General features: G+C 58.9%; 2 protein-coding genes across 3 annotated transcripts; both read right to left on the bottom strand.

Moving 5' to 3' along the window:
- Positions 1–1,179: 1,179 nt before the first annotated feature.
- LOC116436918 (zinc finger protein 22-like) lies at positions 1,180–9,976 on the bottom strand. 2 transcript variants are annotated; one of them, XM_032094366.1, is made up of 2 exons: positions 8,966–9,976; positions 1,180–2,103 (listed from the first exon to the last, which is right to left on the bottom strand). In XM_032094366.1, the coding sequence occupies exons 1-2, from the start codon at positions 9,290–9,292 to the stop codon at positions 1,504–1,506; spliced, it is 927 nt and encodes a 308-aa protein (XP_031950257.1). In that variant the 5' UTR covers positions 9,293–9,976; the 3' UTR covers positions 1,180–1,503. The 2 variants fall into 2 exon arrangements, 1 of the variants encoding a protein (XP_031950257.1); XR_004237097.1 differs by lacking the exon at positions 1,180–2,103 and adding an exon at positions 6,435–6,644 and having other exon boundaries at positions 8,966–9,019.
- A 4,442-nt stretch (positions 9,977–14,418) lies between these two features.
- On the bottom strand, positions 14,419–20,126 carry LOC116436869 (serine/threonine-protein kinase pim-2-like). The gene is made up of 8 exons (XM_032094288.1): positions 19,900–20,126; positions 18,056–19,085; positions 17,888–17,938; positions 17,316–17,682; positions 16,471–16,647; positions 16,073–16,222; positions 14,981–15,115; positions 14,419–14,693 (listed from the first exon to the last, which is right to left on the bottom strand). The coding sequence occupies exons 1-6, from the start codon at positions 20,124–20,126 to the stop codon at positions 16,116–16,118; spliced, it is 1,959 nt and encodes a 652-aa protein (XP_031950179.1). The 3' UTR covers positions 14,419–14,693; positions 14,981–15,115; positions 16,073–16,115.
- Positions 20,127–21,495: the final 1,369 nt, after the last annotated feature.

Raw genomic sequence — 21,495 nt, 5'->3', positions numbered from 1 at the left:
CCCCCTAGTCACCCGGGGTAGAGGCTACGGGTGTGTTTCCACCCCAGAAAGTCCAAGATGGATCCCTGGGAAGTGGATCAAACCCTTTTTGAGACCATCTGCAGATGCCAGGCAAAGGAAAGAAGCTGCCACAGCCTGGAAAAGAAGAAAAACCAAACCACCTAAAAAAGACTCCTCCTCCAGGCCTGAAAAACAAACCCTCCACCTCCCAGTCTCCTTAAAATGTGTCTCCTTTCCCAATATGACCCCTCAGTTTCGTTTTGAAAGAGGGGGAGTCCAAGGGAGCCATTGTTATTTAAGTTAATTGTATTTGTATTAATTTCTTTTTGTGTTACACTGTTCCTAAAGTTACCTCCCTCGACAGCATGATGACATCCTACCTGCTGCTGTCCCACCTGCTGCTGCAGCTCCTCCTCTGCACCGGGAGCTCCAGCAGGCGGATTCCTTCCATTATCAAGGACATTGTATGGGGTTTTGTTTATAGTGTTGTTAATTTTATTAGCCCTTCCCATTTTAAAGTGTTTGGTTTTGAAATCTCTTAAGCCTTCCCCCTCATTTCAAAGTAATAAACAAGGGGGAGATGTTGGTGTGACCCAGCCCACTGCAGGGCTGGGGCTGCGTAATGCCAATCAATCCCAGCCCCTCCCCGGATCTAGTTCCCCGAAGAGGCCGACTCAGAGGTCAATGGGCGGCTCAGAAGCCTAAGCCGCACCCCCTGGGCGGTGCCCGGGTCCAAGCCACCTCCCCCGGTTCGGGAAAATTCTCGGTTACTCAGTCGTTCATTGGTTCTGTTATAACTCCTGCCTCTCGGTTTACCACAGTGGTTCTTGTTCCATTGTATCCTCCCCCTGGCTTGAAACTCATTGGTTGTTTCCCCTTTCACCGGGGTTTTCAAATTGCCTATAAAACTGAGGAAAAGCCTGAGGGGGGCATCCCATCACATCCCATGGCATCCATCCCTTCCGAGCTTGTTTGGGTTGTGAAACTTCTGACAGTAAACCTGTTAGGAGTCAGACCAGAACAGCATCTCTCTTGCTTTGTCTCCGAGCTAACGTGAGCCGATCCCTTCAGCTCCTGCCGTGTTCCCTCTGCAAAGAAGCCAGCTAGCCTAGCTCAGCCAGCAGCTCTCTTCCTCATGCCTGAGTCGCTTGTGCTGGACTCTCTTTGACCTGAGGCACGCCAGAGCTCGTGCCTCGAGCACCAAGACTGCATTACACATGTACAATGATTTTCACCCTTTCAACTGGAACAGGCACAACAGAGCCAGCCTGGGCACAGGGAGGGAATTTATTACCAACAAAATCACAGCAGGACAAGGAGAAGGCAAAGAAATCTCTCCAACACCTTCCCCCCACCCAGCGGGGATCACCCGGAACGGGGGTCACCAGGGCTCTGCCCAACGGGGGTCACTGGGGATCATCCAACGCCGATCCTCCCACGGGGGATGGAGCTGGAGCAGCGCATGAAGCTCTTCCCGCACTCGGGGCACTCGCAGGACTTCCCTTAGTGGAACCTCCATTGGTGTTGGGTCAAGTTAGAGCTCTGTGAGAAGCTCTTCCCACACTCAGGACACTCGTAGGGCCTCTCCCCGGTGTGTGTGCGCCAGTGAAGGGTGAGGTGGGCGTTGCGTTTGAAGCCCATCTTGCAGTCGGGGCAGCGGAAGGGCCTCTCATCCGTGTGAATGCGCTGATGTTCGAGGAGGTGGGAGCTCCTCTGAAACCTCTTCCCACACTCAGAACACTCGTAGGGCCTCTCCCCAGTGTGGGTGCGCTGGTGTGCCCTCAGGCTGTAGCTCTGACTGAAGCTCTTCCCACATTCCCCACACTCATAAGGCTTTTCCCCAGTGTGGATCCTCTGGTGCCGGATCAGGCTGGAGCTCCACCTGAAGCCCTTCCCACATTCCAAGCACTTGTGGGGCTTCTCCCCGCCCTGAGGCTTCTCCCCCAGCTCAGAGCTCCGCCTGGATCTCCGGCCGCCTTCCTGGCACAGGGGGGCTCTTTCCTCCTTGGATCTCTCTGGGCTGCGTTTGCAGCCCCTCCTCCTGTGGCATCTCCAGGGCTTTTCCTCCTCCTCCATCTGGCCACACCTTGGGAATGACAAATCCTGGTTTGGGGGGAAAAACAAGGGGTGAGTGCCTCGGGCTAGGGCTTCCTCCAGCCAGAGTCTATCACCAGGCATCTTGTGTCTGTAAAAACCTCCAAAACACCAAGATTCAGACCAAAAGTGCCACAAACATCAAGACACCGACCCAAAACTCCCAAAACATCAAGATTCAGAAAAAAAACCCTCCTGAATATAAACATTCAGCCCCCACAAAAAAAAAAAGCACCAACATGGAGCCCAAGAAACCTCAGAAACACCAAGATTCACCCCCGGGAAAATCGTGGATCCCCCTCCCTGATCACCTGCTGGATGGGGGGGGCAACGCTCCTGGGGCTGGGGGGAGGCTGCAGATACAGCGAGTGCTGGAACCTTGCGGTGCCTCCTCTTCCTGCTCCTCCTCCTCCTCCTCCTGTGTCCCTACTCTTCCTCACACTCCTCTTCCTCACACTACTCCTTCTCCTGCAGAATCCCACCTGCTGCTCCCACGTCCATCCTTTCACCATTCTGCTCTCCAGCCCTGCTCCTCCAGCCTTTCTCCTCCTCCCCCCAGGCCCAGCACCCACCCCTGGCTCGCTCTGCCCCCCAGAGCTCTCGCATCCCACAGCACCAGCAGGGATGCAGCTGCGGCAGCTCGGGCTGCGGCAGCGCTGGGCTCTCGGCCGCTCCTGCCCGCACTCGGCCCCCGCCGCAGCCACTTCTGCCAGCACAGCACGGGCCGGCCCGGCCTTGGCGCTCCCCCCCTCCCACCTCCCCAAATTCCCCTCGCGGGGGGCGCCAAGGCCGGGCCACACGGGGGCTCCAGCTGGGGAGCGCCGGGCGCTGCGGCTCTGCCTGGCAACTGCTGACTCACCAGCGCCGCGCCTTCTGATTGGCTGAGCGCTGCCTGAGGGCCGCGCCTGCACCAAGGGGGGACACCCTGCTCCAGGGGGGATGGCCCGAAAACCGGGCACCCCCAGCCAAGGAACAACAGCAACGCCTCCCTACAAACACATGCTCTCAATCTGCTCGGACACAGCCACACCGACTTGGACACAAGCAAGTGACACCAGAAACCATCAGCTCCACAAAATAGCACTGATTGACACACACTGCTGCTCAGCCAAGCTCCTGCTCAATTCCTCAACTTCCAGAACAACAACAAAGCCGGAACACAACCATGGACATCGTTTCCTATACAAAAGGGGACAATGTGGAGGTAGTTTGCACATTCTCCCAGAGGTAATTAAGGGTGGGTGTAAAAACGGAATGTGAGAATGGGTCTGGGCAACAGGGGACGGATGGTGTTGGTGTGCTGGGAAAGGATTGGTTGAAGGGATTGTGTAGGAATATGGTTAAGACAAACAGCAGCAGGAGGAATCTATGTGGTAAGAAAGGAAAAGGAAGATGGAAAACAGGAGGAAGAGAAAACTAATGAGAATTGGAATGTTTTCCAGCACCTTCCCTGATGTTATCTTCAAAAAGGGCCAAAACCCTCTTATCCTCACAGCCAGCTACAGCTCCTTTGTATCCCCGGTTTCCAGGACAGGAAAACAAGGAGGTCAGGATTTCAGAGGGTTTCTCTGTGGGGGGGAGCAGCAGGACAGGGCAGCACGGGCTGGGGGCCTGTGGGGAGCTGCGGGGCCGGGCCGGGGCTGTGGTGCAGCTGGGGCTCAGCGCCGGGCACTGCCTGACCCCAACACCCCCCGGGCAGGGCCGGCACTGGCCCCCGGCCCCCAGGAGGCTGCGGGATGTGGAAGGATCAGGATTTTCTTTCATCGATCTTGTTTGGGTCACTGGAGAAACGAATGATTGTGCAGAAAGCTCAGCAGCTGTCAGAGGATGAGCACCCACAGGCACTGAGGGGGCTGCAGGAGAGGCACAAGAAGCCCCTGCAGCACTTGGCCAGAAAGGCTCAGCAGGGGAATGCAAGAAGGGATGAGCAAAAGGCCAAGGTGAAGGCAAAGGCCATGGCAGAGTTTCTACAGCCCCCCAGGGATGAACCGCAGGGCCCAAGGGGGCCCCAGCACCCAGGGGACGGCGGCGGCCACAAGCACCTGGCACAGGCATTGCCCTCCTCGGCACAGCAGAGCCCACCCAAACAGCCCCTGCCAAGGAATCAGGGCTCCAGCTGCAGGCCACAAGGACACCGCAAGCACAGACAGCAGCACCCTCAGCACCAGCAAGTCCACCCCTGATGGACATGGATTGTCAGGGCTCTCAGAGCTCCCAGCACACCAGGGACCCACCGCACCAGAGCCCTTGAGAACATTCAGGGCGCCTCTGGATCGAGACGAGGCCGCTCCTGATGGACACAGGGGCCTCTCGATCCACTCCAAATCTGAGACCTAAGGGGGGAAATTGTCAAGAAGTTCTTTGATTATTCAGACAATAAATGGGAAAGATAAGCAGGGGTGTTTTATTCCATCACTATTAGTAGATGGGGATGGGTTTGAAACGCATCAATTTCTGTTTGTTCCTAATTGTGATTGTAATTTACTGGGAAGGGATTTGGTGGCTCAAGTGGGAATGCAAATTCATATTGTCAAAGGAGATACAGAGGCTAATGCTGCTGTACCTTGGTGTCAAATGTCTGCCAAGGCCTCTGCTGAAGTGAACCCAGAAGTGTGGGCAGCCCCAGGGAAATAGGGAAAATCAGATATGGAGCCTCTCCAAATTCCTCTGAAGCATCCAGGACAAGTGGTGTCTAAAAGCAATACCCTGTTCCAAGGGAGGCAAGGAAGGGGTTACAGCCTCTTACTGAGGCCCTGCTAAAGGCAGCGCTTCTGGAGCCAGGCATCTCTCCCTACAACTCTCCTCTCCTGCCAGGCAAGAAACCCCATCATGGACACCAGAAGGAAAGCACAATTTTCAAGGCTTCAAAAGCAGATTAACTGAGCCTCCTGCCCTGGCCCTCCCAGACAGGGAGAACAATTTGAATTGCATGTGGATGTTAAACAGGGCCATGCCAAAGGAATTCCTGGGCTCAAATGTTTAAGCCAGTGGCCAGAGAGTGGCCTCATTGTCTGCAGAATTGTGCAGCCCCAGCGTTAATGGGAACTGAGGCCTGAAAACTGACAGCAGCACAATCTCTGATTGTTCAAGCCTGGCATCAAGGTAAAGCTTTGTTAACCAAAGGAGCCTCTAAATGGATGAGCAGCGCTCGGTTCTTACAGAATGAAACTTGTTGGATGGAACAGGAGGATTCAGAGTTGAGCACAGGGCAAGGGTTGAACCCAGCCTCCTGTTTGAACGGCCCTGGACACGGGGCTGGCAAGAAACCCATGGCTGCAGCCAAGTGACAGAGCTCCAGACCTGGGCTATGAAAGATTTACCAGACATTCCCTGGCCTGAGGGAGAAAAGGTGTTTAGGGATGGCTCTGCAAGGGCAGCAGAAGGGAAAAGAGTGACAAGACACGCTGCTCTGAAGGAAAGGGAATGAGACAAAGCGCAGCTCAGCGCCCGCATGCTCAGCTCAAAGGGCCGAGCTGGGGGTGCTTGGAAGAGCCTGGCACTGAAATGCCCTGAGCAGGAAGGCTTCAATATCTTCTGCTAACAGCATGGCAGCTCACAGCGGGGCAGAAGCATTTCCGACTGCTTCAGCAATCCCTGCATCAGTTCTTAAGGCATGTTTGGAACAAACAATTCCAAGATATGGATTGTGGAAGCAATGGACTCAGACAGTGGAACTCATTTTACAGGAAAGATCCTTCAGGGCGTTCTGGCTGCTTTAGGAACACAGTGGCACCTCCAAACGCCCTGGCACCCCCAGAGTTCGGGTTGGGTAGAAAGAATGAATGGGGAAATAAAGAAACACCTTCTGAAGCTGCTGAGAGAAACCAAGATGCCACGGGTATGGCTGCTGCCATTGGCTTTGGCAAGAAGAGCCAGATGCAAGGGAGATATTCAATTATCTCCCCTAGAATTGATGTTTCCAGTCCTCACTCTGGGAATTCTCGACCTACTGGGGGGCGGAGACCAGGGATGTCTGTTTCAAGCAGTCTGTGGCCAGAATCCTGTCTCTTGTGAAATCTCTTCCACAGGAAGCTCGGCTGGCACAGACCCTGCCTTGGCACTTTGCTGCCCACAACATCCAACCAGGACATCGGGTCCTGCCTGAGGAGCGCAAAGAAGCACCACTGGTGGCCGAGGGCGTGGCCCATTCCAAGTGTCCCCGAGCACAGAAACAGCCGCCAGCACAGCTGAACACGGGGGGACCCCTCACCCTCGCCTCAAGCTCTCTGAAGCCCCGCGGATTTGCACTCCCCGGCTGCAGGAGGACCATGCGAGGCCGCCACTGACCCTGCACAGAAGGGGCCGCGGCAGCAGCCAGGGCTCCACAGCGGGGGAAGCCCCGGGGGCTGCTCACAGATCCTCTGCTGGAATAGTCTGGCTGGGCACCTCCTCTGGCATCTCCAGGCACTGGGGGCCAATCCTCGCTGGCACCGGGCGACCTTCAGAGCTTTCTGTGCCTGCACTCGCCACAGCTGCTGCGCGAGACAGCGGGAGAATTCCACTCTGGCTCTCAGTTACACTCACACTCTGGGCTGGGCGGGATTCGATTGCTGGAAAATATACCAAGTTCAGAATTGTTTTAAAATTTTATTTCTCTACTCAGGCTTGGTTTGCCTCTGCCTTGGCAAAAGGAATTTAAAGTGTTTGTTAAGGGACGTTACACCACTCAACAGAGATGAGCTTAACATCTCAACAGACTGGGAACAGCCCAAAAGATACCCAAAAAGATAACGACCATCAACAAAACATCAACGCCCATCAGCAAACATCAAGGAACAGCTACCCCAGACACTGCCCCCGGCACAGCTGGAGACCCCTGCTCTGGAAAAGGCTGAGAAGGAAATCAAGGAGTGTGCACCTAATTAACATCAGAGGCCAAGCAATCCGGGGCCAATAGGAAACCAAATACTAAGAACTACCCAACTTGGAACCAATGAACATTAAACCGATGGATTTCTATGGGTTTAGACTGCATAAAGTTGAGGAAAAATTGAGTAAAACTCGTGTGCCATGGAATGATTTTCTCTGCACACCCGGGCTCTGTGTGCATGAAATGATTTCTGTTGCACATCCTGGCCAGAATAAAGTAATGCCTTGACCCTTAACACTAAAAAGGTCACTGGAGAGTTTTTGTTCTTCCCACAGTTTCAGTGACAAGACTACACAATTAAAATGGTTTTTTTCATAATCCTACTGTGACATTGTCAGCTGGGTTTGGGCCAGGGGTGTGAGAATATATTTTTAGTCATAGGGGAAGAAGTAGAAAAATCTTTATTGGTTTGGATTTTTTTGTGTGTGTGTGTGCGTGGCTGTTAGTGATGGCAGAATTTTAGAATGGGTTTTTCGAGGTTCACATTTAGGTTGCGTTTTGCAAAACTGGAAGAGCTTTAAAGGTGACCCTTTAACTCATAAAGAGTTAATGAAACACCATTTTAAAAAAGGGGGAAAAAAAAGGGAGCGGAGGGGGGAGGGGCACATGCACCTCCTGGGATGGCTGCCCTGCAAGAGAAGCTTCCTTCCAGGCAGCCAGCAGAGGAGCTTTAGAAATGCAAATTAACTCTGCTGCGAGAAGTGGGCACAATGTCCCAGGCTCTCCGTGCCTGCCACAGGAATTGGGCTGATTCCCTCTGCCCCTCACCCCAAGCTCTGCCTCCCTGCACTGACGGAATTTGCATCGCTAAAGGCAGAGCCCACACTGAGCATCTCTGACTCTGCAACAGAAATCCCTGAAGCTGCAAAGGAAAACAGCAAACGGAGAATGTTGGGAGAACTTCACTCACAAAAGCGGGGGGGAATCATCCCTCTCCCCACTCCAACATCTGCTGGCACTCTCTGTGTTATACAGGGTGGGTTTGACCACTGGGCTGCTTTTGCTGACACAAGGTCAGCGAAATCACTTGGGAATGCAAGGATGTGATGATTTAATCAGAGAAAAGCGGTCAAGTGATGCATCCCTGGCCTTTTTGGGAGCGCCCAAAAATGGGGAAAAGATGAACGGCCACCAGAACAAATCCTACAACACCATGGAGCAGCCCCTGGGAACCCAAACAAATTCATACCAGGTGCCAGAGAACCCACTGATCATTTCAATGCATCATTAGATTACAAGCTGTCCTCCAAATCATAACCAAGCACACAGCTCCAGCTCCTGACCTTCTCACCCACCAATCCACTCCCATGAGCAACGCCACATTTCACCCTCGGATGGCATCAGATTCTCTTTCAGCAGAAGGACCAGGAGGTTGTGGAAAATTAAATGACGCAAAGTGCTCTTGGCAAAGAGATGGCCAAGGAAAAGTGGTGAAACAGAGAACAAAGGGAATAAAACTTCACAGAGCCATGAATATCGGATGTTATACAAAGTGGGAGTGCACATTAAGGGGCACATGCAGCAGGCGGATCGGGAAGTCTGTACCTTCCAAGGACCTCAGCCACTGCGGAAAGGGACACGGAGATGCGGCCGGGCAAATCGGCATAAAAAGGAGGCTGCGTCCTCCAACACTTGGACAGACCCCACGGGAAATGCCCCGTGGCCTCTCCCTTTGTCCACGAATAAAGTTACTTTTACACGACTCCTCCGGCTCCTCTGGGGACACAAACCTCTGGCCACGGGAACTTTCCCGCACACTGCCGGCCACGGGGCAGCCACCTCTGTCCTACCCACAGCAGCCGGGACGAGCCAGCGCTGCTCCGGCACCGGCTCCTGCCGAGGCAGCAGCGGGAAGGAGACCGCGGGCAGCCGCTCCCGCAGCGCCCTCACGCCAGGGCGAACACGGCGCCCACACGGCACAACGAACCCGCCACAGCCCCCTGCCGCCCCCTCCGCCCGCAGCCAGCCCCGAGCCCCGCCAGAACCGAGCGCGGCTCCCACCTGCGCTGGGGCCGCCTCCGAGCTCCGCCGCCGCCTCACCGGGCTCCGGCCGCCGCCGCCGCTCCCGGGCCCGCACAGACGCTCCGCCAATGGCGCCTCTGCTGCGCCACGGCCGCCCTGCCGGCGGCTCCGGGCCCGGGCTGCTCCCCGCTCCGACCAATCAGCGCGCCAGAACCACGACTGACGGCAGCACCGCCCAATCGGAGCGAGGGGCGGGCTCTGCACACGGCCCAGCCCCGCCCCGCGCTCCCAGCGCCCCCCGGGCTGCGTGAGGGGAAAGCCGCAGCTGAGGAGCAGCCCTGGAACGGGCCCGGCCCGAGCCGCCATTCAGCTGAGAAGAGAAACAAAGCTCTCCGCTGCTCCCGGCCCGACCTGCCCAGCCCTGCGTGTCGGGTGCCTCCGGCTCCTTGGGAAGCCCTGCAGCCTCGCTACTCCCGCCCCTAATTCGGAGCCTCAGTGCATGGCTTTGATTTCCCCGAGAAAGGGAAAACCGCCCCAAACCCCTTTGGCTGAGTGCACGAGGGGAGAGATTTGTGGCAGAAAACTCCCAAAGTCGTTTATGCCCAGCTTGGGAAGAACAACCCAAGCCAAGCGGATGTCCCGCAAACGGGGGACCCCCACAAGCCCCTCCCAACCCCCGGGGCTGGGCTGGCCCTGCCTGGATGCCGGGAGACACCAAAACCGCTCTGTCCCTGCCCTCTGCTACTGCACAGGGACAGGAAATACAAGGAAAGGCCCAGGAGCTGAGAGAAGGACCGGGAGAGATCCCGCCCCGAGCACCGGCACGGGCACAACAGAGCCAGCCTGGGCACAGGGAGGGAATTTATTCCCAACCAAATCCCAGCAGCACAAGGAGAAGGCAAAGAAATCTCTCCAACACCTTCCCCCCACCCAGCGGGGATCACCCGGAACGGGGGTCACCAGGGCTCTGCCCCACAGGGGTCACTGGGGATCATCCAATGCCGATCCTGCTCTTTTGGAGGATGCATATTCCTGAGTACAGCCAGATTGTGAGTCCTCTTTACCTGGTTACCCACAAGAAGAACGATTTCCTTTGGGGCCCTGAACAGCAACAAGCTTTTGCCCAAATCAAGCAGGAAATCGCTCACGCCGTAGCCCTTGGCCCAGTCAGGACAGGACCAGAGTGAAGAACGTGCTCTACTCTGCCGCCGGGAGCAATGGTCTGTCCTGGAGCCTCTGGCAGAAGGTGCCTGATGAGACTCGAGGTCGACCACTGGGATTCTGGAGTTGAAGCTACAGAGGGTCTGAAGCCAACTACACCCCAACAGAGAAGGAAATCTTGGCCGCCTATGAAGGAATCCAAGCTGCCTCTGAGGTAATCGGCACTGAAGCACAACTCCTCCTGGCACCCCGACTACCGGTGCTGGGGTGGATGTTCAAAGCAAAGGTTCCCTCTACCCACCATGCCACCAATGCCACATGGAGCAAATGGATTGCTCTCATCACACAGCGCGCCTGTATCGGAAAACTGAATCGCCCTGGGATTTTGGAAATAATCACAAATTGGCCTGAAGGTGAAAACTTTGGTCCCACTGATGAAGAGGAACAAGTGACACGTGCTGAAAAAGCTCCACCGTACAGCCAGCTGCCATCAGAAGACACACGCTGCGCTCTTTTCACCGACGGCTCTTGTTGAATCGTAGGGATGAAACGAAAGTGGACAACAGCTGTATGGAGTCCCACACGACGGGTTGCAGAAGCTACTGAAGGAGAAGGTGGATCAAGCCAACTCGCTGAACTCAAAGCTGTTCAACTAGCCCTGGACATTGCTGAAAGAGAGAAGTGGCCAAAGCTCTACCTCTGCACTGATTCATGGATGGTAGCCAATGCTCTGTGGGGATGGCTGGAAAAGTGGGAAAAAGCGAATTGGCAGTGTAGGGGAAAACCAATCTGGGCTGCTGAGGAGTGGAAAGACATCGCTGCCTGAGTAAGAAGCTGGTTATGAAAGTCCCCCATGTAGATGCTCATGTCCCCAAGAGTAGGGCTAATGAGGAACATCGCAACAACAAGCAGGTAGATCAGGCTGCAAAGATAGAAGTGTTACAGATAGATTGGAACCATATTTTTTCCCAGAGCTGGTGGGAGAGGGCCAGTTGTAACCAAAGGAGAAATGCAGGAAATGACTTGGTCAGCCTTGCCTGGAAGAAGGGTAATTTTCTCTAAGAATTACTAATCCTTTCCCTTGGCTTTTGACTTTCTTCACAAGGCCATTTGCATCCCAGCTTCAGCATGAGGTGAGAAGCCCGGGCTCACAGAACTGCGTGAAAGATTCCTCCGCAGCAACACTCGGGTGGAAAGGGGAGCGGGGCGCCCGAGCACCCTCTGGGGAAGCCTCCCGCCAGGTGGAATTTGTGCCGTGCCGGGAGAGGAGGAGGGGGGAAGGATGGGCGCTGTGTGGCAGCAGCAGGAAGTCTGGGCCGCAGGACATTCCACCTGCGCCGCTGCCCCGCGATCGGCGGCCGTGTCCCCGGGGCTGCGGCCCTGGCACCGCGTCCGCTGAGCTGCCGACGCTGCGGGAGCTCCCCGGGCTGGGCTCAGGCTCCCGCTGGCACCGGGCAGCAGGCTGTGCTCTCGCTGTGCTCAGCAGCAGCGGAAAATGCCTCTGGACGTGCACGTCTCCTGCTGCTGGGAAGAAGCATGGAAGCGAGTCGAGAAGTTCTGGTTTCTCTTTGTCCTGCTGGATTTTTTAATTTCATTCCATGCTCCAGAAGCAATTGCTGTGCTGGCCTCTGTCAGCTGGTTCTATTTCAAGAGCAGCAGCAACAGGACTGTGTTTGAGCGCTGGCAATGGGGCCTGTATGGCTTTCATTCTCCTCGCCTTCGTGCTCGGGGGCTGGTGGGCATTCCAGTGTGTGCTGATCCTTACGCCTGTGACAAAAAGACTGACTTCAGTGCCATGAAAGCACAGTGGGTAGCCCTGACTGAAAGAGGCAATTGCAGTTTGGCTGAAGAACTTCAGGCGGCAGCCAGAAGGGCACAACAGCAGCCGTGATCTCCAACTCCCAAGGCAAAGGCAACAGCAGCATCCCGATGGCGCATCACGGTGAGTGAAAGGGTGCGGAAACGCGATCATTTCTTCCTCTGAAGTTTGGTGCAGGGCAGCCCAGGCAGGCTCTGAGGAATCAGGGGTGTTTGTGGGTGACTGCTGTTCTGCTGGAGAGATTCAATTAGAAAAAGAAGGTGTTCTGCCATTGGAGTCTTGACATCAGTGCTTCGTCAGCAAGACCCGGCTGCTCCGTTCTGCGCTGGGTCCAGTGCAGGCAAAGGGCTGAGTGTGTGAAGTGAGTCCTGTTTTTCAGCCATACAGCTCTGTCCTGTGCCACTCTCTGCTGACATGAAACAGGAGGGAGCAGGCTGACCTCGGCTGGGTGCCAGGTGCCCACTAAGTGGCTCTATCAGTCCCTTTCCCAATGGCCCAGGGCAGAGAATAAGATGGAGAACAACCAGCAGGGTGAGATCAGGCAGTTTTATTACAGAGAAAGAAAAGAGGAAAAGAAAAGGAAAGAAAAGAAAAGGAAAAGAAAAGAAAAGAAAAGAAAAAAGAAAAGAAAAGAGAAAAGACAAAAAGAGAAAGAAAGAAGACTCTGCATGTGCGCAGGCTAAGGAAAAAAGCCAAGCTCTATTTGCCATTAGCAGCGATGTTTGGACACTTCCCAGCAAGCTGGGCTTCAGCACACAGAATGGTCTCTCCGGGAGGGAAACGTTGAGGAATCACGAAAGCTCCCCCTGCCCTTCCTCCTCTCTCCCTTTGCTTTATACATCTGATCTGGAGTCATATGGTTGGAACATCCCCTTGGCTGATTTGGGTCCGCTGGCCTGGCTGTGTCCCCTGCCAGGATCCTGCCCACTCCCATCCCCTCTGCTGGGGGAAGGAATGGCAGAGGGACAGCGCTGCTGGGCAGCAGCCAGAACACCGCTCTGTTCTCAGCACCCGTCCAGCTACCAATGCAAAGCACAGCCCTGGAAGGCCCGTGAACTTTCCCTCAGGCAGACGCAACACACGGGACTTGAGCTGCCAGCAGCCCAGGTCACCCTCTGCCAGCCCCGCTCCTTGCACCTTGTGTCCCCACAAGCAGACACCAAGTGTTTCTGCTGCTCCCCCTCCTGCACAAATCCACAGAGAGCTGGGATTTTTCCAAGTCTCGTGTCTCCGTTGTGCCGTATTCCCAAAGAAGCAGCAGCCCCTGCCGATGAACACGGCGAGTTACGCGGATGCTTGTCAGCTCCACTGCCTGCCTAGAAATCTGGGAACGGCTTCTAAATGCTGCTCCCTTCAGCTCTTGGGCACCGACTGACACAGAGCTGGGAAACAAATCCCCTGGCTGCTGGCTGCCAAGGTGAGTTCCGCCAGAGTCAGAGCTCTGTGGGAAATCTCTATCCACGCCTCTCCTTTGAATAGATCCGCAGCCGGGGTGCGCAGGGACGTGTCCTGTATGGAAAGGAAGGAGTGTGCCAGCACCGTGACTGACACTTTCCCTCTCCGTGTGCGTTGCAGAGCCACGGGTACACAGACGTGATGGAAACCCTCGCACAGCCAGAGCCTTCTGTCCCTGCAGAACGGAGCGCGGCGGGTGGGGGCGGTTGGTGGGCAGCGAGTCCCGGACAGCGGGCGAGATCCGGCTCCACAGCTGCCAGGCCCCGCTAAGGCTTAATGCCGCCTCCTCGGCAACAGGAAAGGCCTTCAGCCTCGTCCCTGCCCAGAGGGGCAGCGCTGGCCTGGCTGCACAGCTCGTTTTCCCCACAGGTCACAGGAGATGAGATCACAACGCTTGCAAACACCGACTGCGAGCCACAGCTCTGGGTGCTCACCATGAACCTCAGCTCTGCGAGCGCTGTCTGCCCCAGGCTCCAGGGGATGCAGTGGGAGCCCGGCTGGGCTCTGCCCTGGGACCATCCTCCAGGGACAGCTGCACACAGGGAGCATTTGGTTGCCACAAAGAGCCAGGCCATGGCTGCAGGGAGCTGCTCCAGGTGCAGCCTGCACTGCTGTGTGCTGCGCTCTGGGGCTGCTGCTCCCCACAGAGGGGACTGCACTGGGGTGCCAGAGGAGACAGAGAAGCTCCATCTTAAGCCTGACTGGGCTGGGTGGCTGGGCTGGGAAGAGTGGCGAGAGTCAAGGGCATTCACAGAGCTCATCCTGCTCTGTGAAGAACGAGGAAAAGGGAGTGGGAACCCAGCAGTGAGCAGAGCTGAGGCCTGGAGAGCAGCTCGGAATGACACTCAAATCTCACCAGACCTCTGAGACATTGCTGTTCTTCAGCCAGCAATGAACACAAAGAGTGAACCTGGGGCTCACTCTTCCTCATGGCCAGGGGCATCAAGGAAGGCTACAGTGCAATGGGGACTGCGGTGAGCTGGGAACTCACTGGGGGAAAGAGGGAGCACTTGTGGAGCAAAAGGCAGGTGGGGGAGAGAACTGTTCAGAGAAGGGCTGAGCTTCAGCTTGAGCAAGCTGAAAAATGTCATTGGGGGTCATCCCAGACTGATTTCATTTCAGAAGTTACTGAACAAGTTTGTTATTGGGGGGGGTGTCATATTTTCCCCTGCAGGTGCACGCTCTGCAAACTTGAGCTGCACTGCCGAGCTGCTCAAGCACGTCTCTGCTGCAGGTCACGGCGTTTCTTCTTTGGCTTCTCGTGGCCCCGGGGCTGAGCCGCAGCAGAGCCCTGGCGGAGCCCAGAGCAGCCTCAGCATCCACAGAGCCGGGCTGCAAGGAGAGAAAGCAGAAAGCGCCCGTCAGCTGAAGGCTCCCGTCCCCCTTGTCCCAGCCGCCCGCGGTGCCCAGGCCGTGCTGGCCGTGCTCAGAGCGCTGCCCAAAGCTGCCCAGCATTGCTGCCTCTGGCAGGAGAGCAGGAGGGCAGGACACGTGCCCAGCCTGCAGCCGGCCGTGGCACAGCCACCTCCTCAGCAGCTGCCCAGAGCGGGATGCTGCTGCGCTCGCTGCCGTCTCCCAAAAGCCCTTATCCCAGCCGTGCCAAGAGGACGGGCACCCACCTCACGCCTCCCGCCGCCAGAAGAAAAGCTGCTCCCAAACGCTGTCCTCAGCCTTCTCCAAGGGCACGTCCCACCCACGCCGCAGCTGCTCCCAAGCACTTCGCCATCCGGACCAGACAGCACCTAGAACGCTTCCTTTGGAAAAACAAACCATAAATCAATGAAAAGAGATTACAGACAAAAAGGGGAAACAAGGAAAAAGGTAAAAAATCTTCTCTCTGCTGGGGCCTTGAGGAAGGCCCAAGCTCACCATGCGAGGGAAAAACCCACCCACGGGCCAGGGCAGCCCACGCTTTCTCCCTTCCCCCTGCACTGCCCCCAAAAGTCATGCTGAGCCCAAAGCGAACAAGGGCAGTGGAGCAGCCCAAGCCCTTCCTTGCCTGCAGAGCAAAGCAGCCCATGCACAGCTTCTGGTGTCCAACCTCTGCTCCCACCATGGGGCTTTGTTTGTGTCGGGCTGGCTGCCCCCCAGCCCCAGCGCGGGGCACGGTGGGTGCTGGGGGCTGTTGGCAGGGCCAGGAGCAGACTCCCAGTTCAAAACCAGCCCAGCCCATCCCCCCAGCCCTGCCAAAAAGCAGCTTGGCAGCCGACTGAAGAATTGGTTGCATCCGCCCCAGCAAAGGGGGGAACCTTTGCTTCCCGGCCAGGCTGTGCAATGCCCAAATCTGGGAGCATCCCCCTGCGTGTGGACTCATCTGCAAATTCGCCGTGGAGCCTGGCTTTGGAGAAGGTGCCACAATTGAAGTCCATCATCTTCAGCTTGCCAGGTGGAGGAAGAGCTTGTCATCCTTGATGTCACCCTCCATGTCTCCAGCAGCAGCAGCCGCAGCTGGCACAGCTTCTCCAGGGGCTCCTTCTTCCCTGGGGCTGGAGCAGGCTGTCAGTGCTCTGCCCAGGGCCCCGGCTGTCGCTGAAGCAGGACAAGCAAAAGCAGCTGGCATGGGGGCCACCAGTGCTGGGAAGAGCAGCTCAGCTCCAGCAGCAGGGCTGCGCGTGCCCAGCTGAGGAGCCCTGCGCAGCGATTCAGGCAGGACAAAAACTCTGCCTTTCTTTGCTGCTTCTTGCCAAGGCACGTGTGCAGCTGGAACTTACCGGCTCCCTGGGTCAAAGCGTGCGTGTGGCTCTCTCCCTTCTCCTATGGCACGTGAATATCCTGCATCCAAGGATCACAGGACAGGTCTTCTAATGAGGGCCTTTCCGAGGAGAGCACGGATAAACACCGCCGGATGAGATCCTGGCACTCTGCGGAGAGAAAGCAGAAAGCGCCAGTCAGTTGCAGAAGGCTCCTGTCCGCTTTGCCCCACTCTTGCCATGGCCAGGCCGTGCTGCGTGTGCTCAGGGCTGTGCCTAAACTTTGCCATCAATTCTTTCTTTTGGAGGAGAGCAGGACATTGCCACCTCCTCAGCAGCTGCCAGTGTGGGATGCTCCTGAGCCCGCTGCTGTCTCCCAGCACTGCTATTCCCCCCGTGCTGCAGAGACGAGGATCCACCTGGAGAGAGCCGTCGTGGGAGCGAGAGCCGGCCCCAGGTGCTGTTCCAGCCCCTCCTGAAAGGATGCTCCCCGCAGACCATCTGGTGCAGCACGATGCCCAGGGACCAGACGGTCGCTGCCTTGCCGTAGTACCAGCCGAACTGGATCCATTCTGGGGGCCTGTAGGACGGTGTTCCTATGGAATAGAGATGGAGTTCTTCAGGGGGACGCTGCCTGCTCCCAGAGCCTCGCCCCAGCATCCCTGGGCATGCGGGGGCCGCAGCAGCGGCACGCGGCGTGACCCGCTGCCCTCTCGCCAGCACCTGGGACTTGTGTACAAACTGGGGGTTGGAAAAGAAGCCGCTGGTGTCGCAAGAGGGCAGCGGAAGCCCTGGCAAGGCCCGAGCATTCCATGCAAAGGAAAAACCCACTTGGTGCTGGGGAAAAACCACGCTTTCATCCTCCCTGCCTGCACTGCCCCAGAAACCATTCTTAAGGCAAGGCAAGCACGGGCAGCAGAGCAGCCCGAGCCCTGTCTCGCCTGCACACCAAACGGGCTGGAGCACAGGTTCTGGCCCCCCCTCTCTGCTACCCCCAGCCACGGGTGTTTCTGTGGCGCTGGCTGCCCCAGCCCCAGCGCCAGTCCTGGGCAGAGTGGCTGGCAAAGGCTGCCAGCAGGGCTGGAAGATGGCCCCTCAGCCAGCGCCGCTCAAAAGCAGCTCAGCTGAAGACTCCGGCTGCCATGACTGGCAGCAAAAGGGAGAATCCCCCCTGCCACAGCCGGCTTGGGCTGTGAGATGTTGGGCCGTGAGATGTTGGGCTGTGAGATGCCTCTACCAGGAGCCTCCCCCTGCGTGGGCTCACCTGCAAAGCTGGTGTAGGCTGCGGCTTGCAGGTAGGTGCCACAGCCAAAGTCGATGAGTTTGGCCTGCCCGGTGGCCAGGTCAAGCAGGATGTTCTCCGGTTTGATGTCCCGGTGCAGGACCCCGCAGCTGGTGCAGTGCCGCACGGCCTCCAGCACCTGGCGGAACAGGTGCCGCGCCACCTCCTCGCACAGGAAGCCCCGTGCCCGAATGAAGTGAAGGAGGTCCTGAGACCGCTCCGGGCGCTCCAGCACCATCACCACGTTGTTGGGGAGCTCCAGCCACTCGTGGAGCTGGACGATGCCGGGGAAGCCAGCGGACACCTTGTGCAGCAGCACGATCTCCAGTGGTGCTCGGGTGCCGTCGGGCTGTGGGAGGAGCACGATGCCGTCAGCGGGGCCGATGCCGTGCCGGGGCTCGGCAAGCCCTCAGCCAGCCGGGGACGCTCTGCGCGCTCCGCTGGCCCCACGGCCGCTCTCCCTCGAGGCGTCCTGGCGGCTTCCACCCTGCCGGGCCTCGGCTCATCCCCGCCCGTCGCGCCCCGGCTTCTCCCGCTGCCCCTCGCTCACTCACCAGCCGGCCCCAATGGTGGATGCGGTTCCGTGGCACCCGTTTGATGGCCACCTGCAAGGCAAGGGGAGCAGCGGGCTGAGCTCGCCGCCCGCCGTGCCGAGCCCCGTGCTCCTTCTCCTCCTCCTTTGCCCCCCGCCTCCTGCGCCCGCCGCCGGCCCCGCCACTCACCGGGGCGCCGTCCGAGAGCCGCGTCGCCGCCAAGACGCTGCCGAAGCCGCCGCGCCCCAGCAGCGAACCCAGCCGGTAGCGCTCCTTCAGGCCCTGCTGCGCCTTCCGTGCCGGCGAGACGCGGCCGTCAGCGCTCGGCCCGGGGCCAGGAACGGCCCCCGAGCGCCGCTCAACCGCCCCGGGCCGGCCATCCCCACATGTTGGCTCTTTTGAAGCGGACACCGGCGGCTCGGGGCCGGCGGCCGGGCTGAAGAGCGGCGGAGTTCGGAGGGGGGAAGACGCTGAGGAGGCGGCGGGAGCGGCCGCGCCGCCTGTGTCCCCGGCGGGCCCCGGGAGGAGCCGAGGCCGGGGCCGGGGTCGGGGTCGGGCCAGCCGGAGCCAGGGGCTGGCGATGGTGCCCAGGAGCCAGGCGCTGATGCCCGCCCAGCAGCGCCACAGCCAGGACGGCGAGAGCCGGGCGGAGGCGGGACCGCGGCGGGACGCCCGGGGGCGGGGAGGGGGCAGCCCCGCCCGGGGCCGGGGGCGGGCCGGGGGCATGGCCCGGCCGGGCGTGGGGAGAGGGAGGCCGCGGGAGGGGGGGTTGGGGAACGAAAGGGAGAGCGGGAGAGGGTGCGAGACACTGGGAGAGGGAGAGGAGGAGCAGGAGAAGGGACGCAGAGGGTTCGTGGACTCGCTGCTCTTGTGCTGCTCTTGTGCCGCTGCTGCCGCTGCTGCCGCTGCTGCCGCTGCCGCTGAAGCGCTGGGAGCGTTTGTCCGCGTGTCCGTGTGTCCGGTGCCCGTGTGTCCGTTGCCCCCCGCGCGCCCCACGGCCGAGCCCCGCGCGCCCCGGGGCAGCACGGGCCGCTCCGCTCCGGGGCCGAGGCGGAGTCCCGGAGCATCTCTTCCTCCCGCAGCCACACCAAACCCGCTCGGCCATTGGGAGCATTTTTGCACCCGTTTCCCTTTGAAGGGCTCCTCTCTACCCCCATTTCCAAGGAGTCTCCCTGGGGTTTTGGCACCTGCAGCGACAGGGCAGCGATTGGCCTTCAAACTTCAAGAAAGACATGGAGGGGCTGGAGCACGTCCAGAGATGGGAATGGAGCTGGGGAAGGGTCTGGAGGACTTCTGAGGGGCAGCTGAGGGATGTGAGGGGGCTGAGCCTGGAGGAAAGGAGGCTCAGGGGGGAGCTGGCTCTCTCCAAGTCCCTGACAGGAGGGGGCAGCCAGGAGGGCTGGGGCTCTGCTGCCAAGGGAAAGGACGAGAGGAAATGGCCTCGGGGGAACCTTTGGGGTGGATGGTGGGGAAATTCTCATCCTCCGTGTCTCGACAAAGGGGGAGGAGAGGAGGGGTGGGGCGCGACCTGGGGACACGGGGGTGGTGACGCTGGGCTGGGGACACGGGAAAGGGCACGGGAAGCCAAAGCCCCGCTGAGCGCTGGCGCTGGGCTGGCACGGGGTGAGCCGGCAGCAGGGCCCCACAGCCCTGAGGGACTCGCCCTGATGCCCGGGGAGAATTGATCCTGGTCTCTAAAAAATGAGACTCAATAAAATATCATTAAAAGATGCCTCCTTCTCCTTCTCCTTCTCCTCCTCCCCCATCCCTTCTCCTGCTCCCCCCGGGCCCAGCGCCCACCCTTGGCCCCCCGTTTTCCCAGCGCGGTCGCATCCCGCGGGAGGAGCCGGGATGGAGCCGGGGCAGGTCGGTCTGGGGCAGGGCTGGGCTGTGGGCCCGGCCTGGGAGCCCCCCACGCGCCCCCTCCCCAAATTCCCCTGGCGGGGGGCGCTGGGGGCGAGGGGGGGGGCGCAGGTGGGGTCCGGGTGGGGAGCGCTGGGCGCTGCGGGTCTGCCTGGCAACTGGTGAGTCACCAGCGCCGCGCGCTCTGATTGGCTGAAGGTTGTTCAGCGCCTTCTCTGATTATCTGATACTCGCGGGCAATTTTGGTTGGTCCTTGGGGGCTGTGGGGCGGCTTAGGGGGGGGTCTCTGCGCCTTTGGGGTTCGCTGGGTGCCGATTTGGGGTTGAGGTGCCTCCCAAGGACCCCCCGGGGGGGGCGACACGGGAGTGACACACGGGGGTCCCCATTCCCGATCCATCCTGGGGCCGGTTCTGCCCCCTCCACTCTCGGTCCCCCCGCGGGATCCCCCATAGTCCCTTCCCACTGTTCCCCAATAAACGGGATCGGGGCGAACTGGGAAGCTTTACTGGGAACACTGGGAGCAGCCGGGTGGGGGCAGAGTGACAGCGGGACTGGGGGGGACACACGACCCCCCAAAATCAGCGCGGGGACGGAGCGGGGGGTCCCGGCCGGGCCCGAGGCCACGGGGAGGGGCTGCGGCCGCCGGCGGCTCAGGAGCTCTGTGGGCAGAGCAAAGGGGGTGACACCGGGCTGGGGGGCCCGGGGGGAGCACAGAGCTCCGGGGGAGGGGGGACACGACCCCCGGGCCCCTCCCGTCACCTGCTTGCGCAGGTAGAAGCCGAGCCCCAGCGCCAGGAAGACGAAGCCCAACATGAAGTCCCCGATCCCCGTCAGCATCTTGGGGGGCGGGGGTGCAGCTTTGGGGTGGGGGGGGCGAGGAACACAGATCCAAGAAACGGCGGTGGCTGCCGGGAAGGGACCGGAATGGACTGGGACAGAATGGGATGAACTGGGACAGAATAGGACACCAGGATACACTGGGACCAGTACCAGGACTGGGCAGGGCCAGATTTGGAGCACCAGGAATTATACTGGGATATATTGGGACCATACTGAGGGCTACTGGGAACATGCTGAGGGCAAATGGGTGCTGCTGGGTTATACTGGGAGTGATTTGCATCATACTGGGAATGACTGGGATTGTTCTGGGAGTGACTGGAACCACAGTGGTGGTGAAAGGGCGCAACTGGAAAGATGCAGGGAGCAACTGGGATCATCCTGGGAGCAGCTGGCCCATGCTGGGGCCATACTGGGAGTGACAGGGTCATGTTGGAGTGACTGGTATAGTTCTGGGAGTATCTGGGAGTGACTGGGATCATACTGGGACTGACAGGGATCAAACCAGACTCATACTGGGAAGTTACCTGGAATCATACTGAGGGTGTTTGAACTCATACTGGGATCATGCTTAGAGCAACTGGGACCATGATGGGACAAAAGGCATCATAGAGGGACTGACTGGGAGTGGCTGGGTTCGTACTGGAAGTGATGGGGGCCCTACCTTACTCTACTGGGAGGGACTGAGAGTGAAAGGAACCATACAGGGCATGACTGGGAACAACTGGGACCATGTTGGGGGCAAGTGGGATCTTATTGGGAGTGACTGGGAACATAAAAGCTTGAGTGGAGTTTTTATCCCGTGGCATTCCCGGGGAGCAGCGGCAGCTCCGCGCCCCCAGCCCGGGGGGTGGGAGCAGGGGAACCGCTGGCAGCACCTTCGGGCCACAGCCGAGGGCTGGGGGGCTCCTCCCCCACTTCCTTTTCTC

Source organism: Corvus moneduloides, chromosome 31 (assembly GCF_009650955.1).
Source record: "Corvus moneduloides isolate bCorMon1 chromosome 31, bCorMon1.pri, whole genome shotgun sequence".
NCBI lineage: Eukaryota > Metazoa > Chordata > Aves > Passeriformes > Corvidae > Corvus > Corvus moneduloides.
Note: the sequence above shows the minus strand (reverse complement) of the source record. Positions and strands in the feature narration are given on the sequence as shown.